At 51.8% G+C, this 8,915-nt stretch overlaps 1 protein-coding gene across 2 annotated transcripts; it reads right to left on the bottom strand.

Moving 5' to 3' along the window:
* Nucleotides 1–1,588: 1,588 nt before the first annotated feature.
* Nucleotides 1,589–7,100, bottom strand: LOC310835722 (uncharacterized protein). Of its 2 annotated transcripts, none has more exons than XM_083720660.1 (6): nucleotides 6,956–7,100; nucleotides 6,310–6,402; nucleotides 5,881–6,033; nucleotides 5,131–5,226; nucleotides 3,822–4,220; nucleotides 1,589–1,902 (listed from the first exon to the last, which is right to left on the bottom strand). In XM_083720660.1, the coding sequence occupies exons 1-6, from the start codon at nucleotides 6,968–6,970 to the stop codon at nucleotides 1,606–1,608; spliced, it is 1,053 nt and encodes a 350-aa protein (XP_083576786.1). In that variant the 5' UTR covers nucleotides 6,971–7,100; the 3' UTR covers nucleotides 1,589–1,605. The 2 variants fall into 2 exon arrangements, with proteins under 2 accessions (XP_083576786.1, XP_083576787.1); XM_083720661.1 differs by having other exon boundaries at nucleotides 5,881–6,030; nucleotides 6,956–7,099.
* Between the last annotated feature and the right edge of the window lie 1,815 nt (nucleotides 7,101–8,915).

Raw genomic sequence — 8,915 nt, 5'->3', positions numbered from 1 at the left:
GCACCAGCTTGACTGCAGGAGTTGCCAGAAGGAGGTGGACAAGGTGCCACCCAACCGCCTTAGGGACTCCACTCTGGATTTGCATAGGGCTTACTCCTGAGCCTTTTCTCTCTCAGAGATGTCCCACAAGGCAGAATTTTCTTCTCGACAGGCTCCCTTCCCAGGTGGACGAGCCCCACCTGCCCCTCACTCCCCTCTATAGCACATCCAGAAACCGCCTTCTTGACCACTGGACCCCCTCTTGGTCTCGTCCACTCCCTCCGCCTGAGCCTGGCTTCGCATGCAGGGGAAGCCCCTGACTCACAGAGGGTTTGAGACCCATTGGCTCCCCTCACCCGATTTAGCCAGCCAATCGAAGCTGCTCCCAGGATTGTGGCCGCTGTCGCCTGCTGACGGTGTCTGGGAGCCACAGGTGAGAGTTGGGTGCAGGTGGGGACCAAAGGTGGACAAACTACCCCAGAAGGAGCACAACATGACCCCCCACAGAGGTACCACCCCTCCCCTACCACCACATCATTATCCAAACAGTTGCAGCACTCCACCCATTGGGCTATGTAAAGCTGTCGTGTGCTGTCAAAAGCTGCCTTGGGTTTTGGCTACGGCTCTTTCCTCCGTCTCCCCTGGAGATTGAACCGGTGGCCTTCTGCGTACATAGCAAGTGTTCCACTACTGAGCTAGGTCTCGCTTACGGAGAGCCAAAAGTTGCTTCCCAGAAGCTTCCAGGTGCATCCCAACTGGCTGCGAGGTGACACTCCCCCCGAAAGGGTTGTTCACTCAACAGTAGCACTGTGTATGCAAAGGCCCAAGTAGATCCCTGATGGATCAGGACAAGCAAACGTTGGCCCAGCATCCTGGCCTTGCCTTACAACCTGCGATCCCAGCAACTGGTATTTAGGAGCTTGCTGCCTCCAGCGGTGGAGGAGGGAGAGCAAGGGTGCGTTTCAGCCTTGAAGGGAGAGATGCCAAGAGGCACAGGTGAGTCAGGCTGGTGAAGGAGCCAGGATGTCTCCCCTCTCCCCTGGTCTCCCAGCACTAGAAGAGGTATGAAGAGGGAGAGGCAGAGGCAGGCACTTGGGAGGCAGGCAAAGTCTCAGGTTGCTTGGGAAGGCCCCGTGGGAGAAGGAGACGGGCAGCTGTGGGACGTGGCCACCTTTAGTCTTTGTCTCCCTGAGGCAAGATCAGCCGAGAAGAATGGCTGTGCTCATTGGGCCTGGCACCTTTGAGGAAGCCGTTTCTTCCAGTAAACAGTTCACTTACTCCCTTTATTGCTGCCTGGCTCCTTGAGCACCACCCTCCTCCCGTGCCGTGAAAATCCTAAATCACTCCCATAGTACCTCCCCAAAGGGGGGGGAGGACCAGTCTGTACACTGGAAGAGGCGTAGTATAAAAAGGGTTACAGTCGCAGGGTCATCCCAGCCAATGCTCCAACCACCCGTGGTGCCCATGTGGTGATGTGAAAGGACTCTCATGTTTTAGTTCTGTGCTGTGAGCCAAGAAGAAAGCGGGAATTTTAATGGAAAAGGTTGGCTTCTGCAAAATACCCTGCAACACACCCCAACCGGGCCCCCAAGTTCTGAATCCCCTCCAAAGCGGGGTGCGCCAGAGTCACATCGACTGGGGGTGGATGCGACTGCGGTACTGGGCAATCCACCGCCCCAGCCGCCTGGCCAGCGGCCTCCCCACTTGCGCCCCGCTGCTGGTACTGGGTTGTGGTGGAGGCTGCGGCGACGGCGCTTTCCTGAAGATCTTCCGGACCCAAGAGACCAGGAATTGGAGGCTGAGGCGTGAGGGGGTCGTGCGGGGCTCTGAGGGGGTGTTGTGAGTCTCCTTGACTGAGGGGCGACTCCCAGCAGAAGGACACTGCTGGGGACTTGTTCTTCCTCCTTCCGTCTCTAGCCTGACCTGCGAGAAAAGCAAACAAGTTAGCTCCAGCCCAAGGGATTCTGGGAAACTGGTTACTATTCAGATGGTCCTGAGTGGGGTAACTGTGCCCCCAAAGGAGCAGGTGCACAGCCTGGGGGTCATTTTGGACTCTCAGCTGTCCATGGAGGCGCAGGTCAATTCTGTGTCCAGGGCTACTTGCTCCATCTGAGACCCTCCCTGCCTGCTCCCTGTCTCGCTAGAGCGGTCCATGCCCTGGTTATTTCCTGCTTGGACTACTGCAATGCGCTCTCCCTGGGGCTGCCTTTGAAGGTGACTTGCAAACAACTAACCTCAAATGCGGCAACTAGACTAGTGACTTGGACCATATAACTCCGGTTCTAAAGGATCTACACTGCCTCCCAGCACAATTCAAGGGCCTGGTGCTGACCTTTAAAGCCTTAAACAGCCTCGGCCCTGTATTCCCGAAGCATCACTTCCCCATCGTTCAGCCCAGCCACTGAGGTCCGGCTCTGAGGGTGTTCAGCTGGTTCCCTCCCTGCGAGAAGTGAGGTTACAGGGAACCAGGCTCAGAGCCTTCTCGGTAGTGGCACCCAACTCGTCAGATGTCAAGGAAATAAACATCTATCTGACTTTCAGAAGACATCTGAAGGCAGTTTAATGTTTGACATTTTATTATGTTTTCATATGTGTTGGGAACCGCCCTCTACATAATCAATTATTACGATTCCTGGCTTGAGATCAGGAGGGCCTATGCTGGGCTGCCCACAGGCAGGGCTGGATGCTGCAGAACTGCAGAGGCCTCCTTGTTGTGGAGGGTTGCAGGGGCTTCCCCTCCCTGTGCCAGCTGCGACCTCGCCAGCCAGCGCAGAGCAGTGGGCACCTGTAAGATTTTGAGGGCAAGAGGGCTGGTGGGAGGCTCCAGCTGGGGAGCCCCTTCCCGAGGGAGACCCCCGAGGGGGAAGGCCCAGAGCCAGGGGACTGGGGGTGGGACACCGAGGAGGAGAGGTCAGAGGAATGAGAGGAGGAGCTGGACGCTGACGGGGCAGCAGGGTTTAGGGAGCAGGGAGAGCCTGAGACAGGGAGCAATGCAGAAGAGTCTCCCTTTCCGGCTGCCCCGGGGTCTCTGAGGATGCACAGAGAAATGGAAAGGGATGGACTGTGCGCAGACACACTTTGAGATGATCTAGGAGAGGAGAAGCCTTAGAGAGTTGGAAGGCAGGGACCTGCAGTCCTGGCAATGGCTCCACAGGGGCAAGACCTGGTGTTTAGGCTTGCTGAGACCACTAGGCCAAGTTGTCTGCTCATTTCCCTGAGTGAAGAGTCAACTTCACTGACAACAGAGCCTTGCTCGCCTGCGCCTGACCCCTGGGCTCTGGAAGGAGCTGCTCTGCAGGGAGAGGAGATCTCTGAGGATCCACACAGCTCAGGTGTGGCGAACTAACAGCTGCTCCCACAAGGCACCTGCACACCTGGGGGGCGACCCTGGACCTCGTCCCCTGCAAAGCCACGCCACTCGACCGCTGCGCCACAAGCCCTGCTGCAGACTCTCCCAGCGCCCCTTTTTCCCAGGGACAGACCCAGATTTACAGAAGCCGCCCCGGTTTTCTATGTGATCCAGGAATGTCCTGCTTTTCCTTAGGACGTCCTGTTTTCATCGGGGAAATGCATGGAGTTATGTGAGCCCTGAGCAAAGGAGAGAAGTAACTTTTACAACCTTTTGAGGACATCTGAAGGCAGCCCTGCAAAGGGAAATTTTTCAGTGCTCTTAATATATGCTGGAAGCTGTCTAGAGTGGCTGGGGCAACCCAGTTAGATGTACAGGGTATGAATAATAAAATTATTATTATTGAATAATACGTCCCTATTTCCATTGGATTAAATTGGGAGGGTATGCTTGCTGGGCCCCGCCCAGAATTTGAACTCACGTCGTGCCCTACCTGCTCTGGGTTGGGGGGCAGGGAGCGCTGGTCTTGCAGCCTCGGCTTCAGCCCCCCTTCTGTGGCCTGCTCCTTCTCCGGGGCCCCTCGGTTTTTCCTCTTTTGAGGGCACTTCCTGCTCACACTGGCCGCTGGCAGGGGCGATGGGGGGCTGTGGGGGGCTCCCTGCCCCTTGGTGGGGGGGATCTTCTTCCTGCCCGCTCGGGGGGCCCCACTCTCTCTGTCCCCGGGGGGCTGGTAGCGGGGGAACTCCTCGTAGGTCCGGTAGCAGGGGAAGTAGCCTGTGGAGGCGCAGGAGTCGCCCAGGAGCGTTTCCTCGTCATCGGCCAGGTAGTAAGCCTCGTGATCCGCTGTGGCCCTTTCAGGTTGGTCTGGCTTAGCATTGTCATAAGGCGGGACCTGTCATTTTTCAGAGAAGAAAGAAAACAAGGCTGCAATCTCATGAAGTGAAACTGAATCACGCTGGAGTGTTAGATCTGTAGGATTGCAGGGTTGGTTTGGGTGAACTGGGACCCTCCAAGAGTCCCTATTTTCCCAGGACACTTCCGGATTTACAGAAGCCGTCCCGGTTCCTGATTTGCTCCCGGAACGGAACACCCCGCTTTTCCTGAGGTCTCCTGATTTTTGACCTGGCAATATATTGCAAATCCTGAGCTGTGTGTTCGTGTGCTATGCAAAAATCCCAGCCTGGGGAAAACCGTGAAGCCAGCCAAGGACTCTACACAGCTGCAACTTTATTTCAGACATTGAGATATAGGGGACATTGCGGTGTTTAGCTGGTAATATATCATGATGTTGAAAAACATATCTTGCCCATCCCTGCCTGGAACCCCTGGAGATTGGGGCATGTGCACCCGTGTCTCTGCATTAATGTGTGGATGGGTGGAAACCATCATTGCCAAGCAAGAAGTGAAATCAAGATCCATTGTTTGGCCTTGTAAGTAACAACCCTGTACTATCCTGGTTCTCAGCCCCCACTGTGGAGTGGTGGGTTGTGTTGCTATTCAAATTTCAGCCCTTATTCCTAAATCTTTCCCTTTGACCATCCAGGTGTTGCAAAACTACAACTCCCAGCGAGCATGCAGTGACCACAGGAGTTGCAGTTCAGTCCAGCAACATCTGGAGGGCCACATCTTCCCCATGCCTGGCTTAGACGCAATCCCAGTCCTGCTCCATAGAAATTTGTGCACTCTTTTCTTGGGAGTTGTGTTCAAGGGCCACCCACTCCAACTTAGGGCCACCCATCCTGCCATCTCACCAGTTCTGGTGGCAGGCAGTTCCTAGGACTCAATTACTACGTGCTTCTGACCTCTTTGACTCTGGGCTCCGGGGGGTCTTCTTTGTTGTTGTCAGGTGGGGGCCACAGCTGCTCTTGTAGTAACCCCTTTTCTTCCTTTTCCTGCAGCTGTGGGACAAATTCCAAACAAAAATAGCAATATGAAGAAGTTTGAAGAACAGTGTTATAAGAACTTAGAATTCTCAAATATAAAATACCTGTTCATAAATGTACAAGGCAAACACAAACCTAAGTATATAAACCACGTGTCTGAAATAGTAGAGGAGAGCAATCCTGAAACCATTTTGACTCTCTCAGGGACCTCAAATATTCCTTTGCAGTGAGGAAGGAAATGGGAAAGTATCTCCATTGTCTTTTTGCTCACAAATCCTGTCTTAAGAGCATATTTGTGCATGAATAGGGTGAGCCTGTGGTCTGGATTCAGGAACTGAGTATTTGCCATTACCAAAGAATGGCCAGGCTGCCCAGGCAAAGCAATCAGTGACCATTAACAGGTATCCTGACATACAGGATGTCTGCTGTAGACCGCCTCCTGTGATGCATGTCTGCTGTAGACCGCCTCCTTCTGTGATGTATGTCCTTGGGGGGGTCTTGGGCTACAGGGTGGGCAATTTCAAAAGTCTACATAAGGGCTTGCACACCAATGTTCTGGGTTCTCCTTCCTCCCTGTGTGGCGAGTGTGAGGACCTTGTTGCAACAGTTCTGCGGTTGATATGCCCCCCTCCCCTTCTGCCAATTGCCCCCTGGGCCGCTGCCACCTACCCATCGAAAATCCAGCAAATCTGTGCCCTGTGGTCTGGGGGGCTCCTTCTTGCCCTCGCCTTCTCCCTCCAGGGGGCCGCCCAGGTCTTCCTTGGGCTCTTCCTCCTTGCTGGCCGCTTTGTCACGAGGTTCTTGGCCCTCAGATGCCGACTGCTGGCAGAGACAGGACCCCCGAGGTGGTGGGTGGGGTGGGAGACAGTGAAGAAAAAGAGAGCAGCCCAGAATGAGACAGGCAGGAACCCAGAAGCCAGACTCTCCTGCCCACATTGTTCGCTTGCCAGGGAAGCCCTCCAGCCCTGGCGCCATGGGGGGCTGGTCCATCAGGACGAGTGGGGCAGCAAGCACAGCCTGCCCTCAGCAGCCCCCTGCCTGCCTGCCCCCTTGCTCGCGACCGGTCCAGAAGGTGGCCCTCCTCTCTCTGCCACGTACCTCTTTGATGTCTTCCGAGCCCCCCAGGGTTTCTAGGCTCAGGGGGCTCCTCCTGCACACATCCTCGGAATCCCCAATGTCTGTTTCGGGGAACTGAGGAGCAAGAGGGAGAAGGATGAGGGGAGAGAATGCGTGGCATCTGCCACACAAGCAGGTCTCTGCCCCAAGGAAGCTACAGTAGGAGGCTGACAAGAGGGGGGGGGGGTCAGCATGAGGAAGAGGCAGAGGCCAAGTCCTTTCCAGGAATGTCATCCTGGGGCTCTGGCTTGTATCAGCCATGCTCAGAGTAGACCCATTGAAATGAATGAGAAGGAATAACTCCGGCCCATGACTCTGAATGGGTCTACGCTGGGTGGAAGCTATTGGGATCGAAGCCACGTGGAACAAGGGGGGTTCAAGAAGGAATGATTGTAGCAGAGGGAGAAAGAGAATTATTATTATACATTTAGTAATTCATGTGTCATAAGCAGCTCATTCCCAAATATAAAAACAAGTAACACAAACATTGAAGTGCAAAAGATGAGCATTTTAAAAACACATTAAAACATTTAAACTCAAGGCACCCATAATTGAAACAACAGAATAAAACAAGGACTCAAAACACCCTTAGCAACTTCCCATTAGCAATAGAGACTGGTCCCCTCACCAGTTTCCCAGCCATTAATCTTCAGGTTTTCCTCCAGCTTTCTCGCTGTCCCCAGATTTTCCGATTCTGTCCCAGCCCAACCTAGCCACTCACAGGCTGCTGACCCAAGGCTGGGGTGGGGTGGGGGGGCACTCAACTGCACAGTGAGGCTGGGATTCTGAGCCAATGTCATAGACAGGTTCCGACCAGTCCATTTCCTCTAAGGGGGGGGGGGGGACACCTGTTTCCCCTTAGGGTGAGCGCTTAACACAGCACCCCAGAGAAAAAGAAGAAGAAAAGCGGAGGAATCTTTTAGTTCTGTAGCATGAAAGAATGAGTGCCTGGGGTTTTCTTTCCCCTGCCCTCCTCCATTCCAGCCCCTTTTCCTTTTGTGGACTGTCTTATCATTGGTACTTATAGAATCATAGCGTTGGAAGGGACCCAAGGGTCATCTAGCCCAACCCCCTGCAATGAGGAATCTCAACTAGTTCATGCATAACAGATGGCCATCCAACCTCTGCTTAAAAACCTCCAAGGAGAGGCCGCCACCTTCCTAGCTAGTCCATTCTCCACTCTCAAACAGCTCTTTCTGTCAGAAAGTTCTTCCTGATGTTTGGTTGGAATCTCCTTTCTGGTAACTTGAAGTCATGGGTTTGAGTCCTAGCCTCTAGAACAGGAGAAAACAAGCTTGTTCCCTCTTCTATGTGACAGCCCTCGAGATAGTGGAAGATGGCTCTCCTGTCTGCTCTCAGTTTCCTCTTCTCCAGGCTAAACAAACCCAGCTCCCTCAACCATTCCTCAGAAGGCTTGGTTTCCAGACCCCAGAATAGGGCTTGATCTTGTAAGCCACTGGTATTAGTAGCAGTAAAAGTGACACTAATCACAATAAGAAAGTTACAGATAGGTAGCCGTGGAATCTGAAGAAGTGTGCATGCACACGAAAGCTCATACCAAGAACTAACTTAGTTGGTCTTTAAGGTGCTACTGGAAGGAATTTTTTTTTTGTTTTCACAATAAGAAAGATAGTAATAATAATAATAATAATAATAATAATAATAATAATAATAATAATTTATATCCCGCCCTCCCCAGCCGAAGCCGGGCTCAGGGCGGCTAACAACAATAAAACAGTACAAAAGTACAGCACAAACAACACTCTAAAATCATTTATTATAAAATTAATATTAGGGAAGTTTTTTATGTTTAATGCTGTGTTGTGTTTTTAATATTTAGTTGGAAGCTGCCCAGAGAGGCTGGGGAATTAATAAATTAATAATAAATTATTATTGTTATTATAGGCATTGTTAACAATTGTTTTTAAGAACATTGTTCACACATATTTATACTGCTTAACTGTGTGTCCATTGCAATCACTTATTCATTTTTTTGCATAGTCATTTTAAGTGCATTGTTAATATAAGAATAAATGTGCAATACTGTTAAAATGCATATCTTCATCAAATATAAACACATAAATAAATGACATATCCTATAGTACAGTAATTCAGTGCTTGGACTATTAATAATATAATATAATATAATATAATATAATATAATATAATATAATATAATATAATATAATATAATATAATATAATATAATATAATATAATATAATATAATATAATATAATATAATAATTCCCTTCCCCCAAATTAATACTTCATTACTAATTACCGTAATATTCGTACTACTGTAATAATAAAAGAAGTAAAGCCAGAGGCTCCTCCCAGCTTCGCCTTGCCCCGCCCACTGGGCGTGAGCACCCCCCACTAAGCCCCGCCCCGCTTTCCGCCGCCGCCTTTCGCGACCTATTGCCTTCCCCAGTTCCACACTCCCCGCCTCCTTTCCACAATGCCTCTCCCGGATTGGCGCAGGCGGACTGCCACTCCCGCGGGCGCCGGGGCTCCCCGTTCCCCTCTCTTCCCTCTTGCCTCGCCCGCCCCGCCCCTCGGCCTGGCCCCGCGCTGATTGGCCGAGAC

The sequence above is a fragment of the Podarcis gaigeae genome (genome assembly GCF_964106915.1).
Source record: "Podarcis gaigeae genome assembly, chromosome: 18".
In the NCBI taxonomy this organism is placed as follows: Eukaryota; Metazoa; Chordata; class Lepidosauria; order Squamata; family Lacertidae; genus Podarcis; species Podarcis gaigeae.
The sequence above is the reverse complement of the archived record's forward strand: the minus strand, read 5'-3'. Positions and strand labels throughout refer to the sequence as shown.

What these genes read in the sequence shown, in the direction of transcription:
- LOC310835722 (XM_083720660.1), bottom strand. An exon ending in ATTTGCTGGATTTTCGATGG is followed by an intron (nt 5,227 to 5,880) that starts GTAGGTGGCAGC and finishes TTTGTCCCACAG; the next exon opens with CTGCAGGAAAAGGAAGAAAA. An exon ending in CGGAGCCCAGAGTCAAAGAG is followed by an intron (nt 4,221 to 5,130) that starts GTCAGAAGCACG and finishes GAAAAATGACAG; the next exon opens with GTCCCGCCTTATGACAATGC.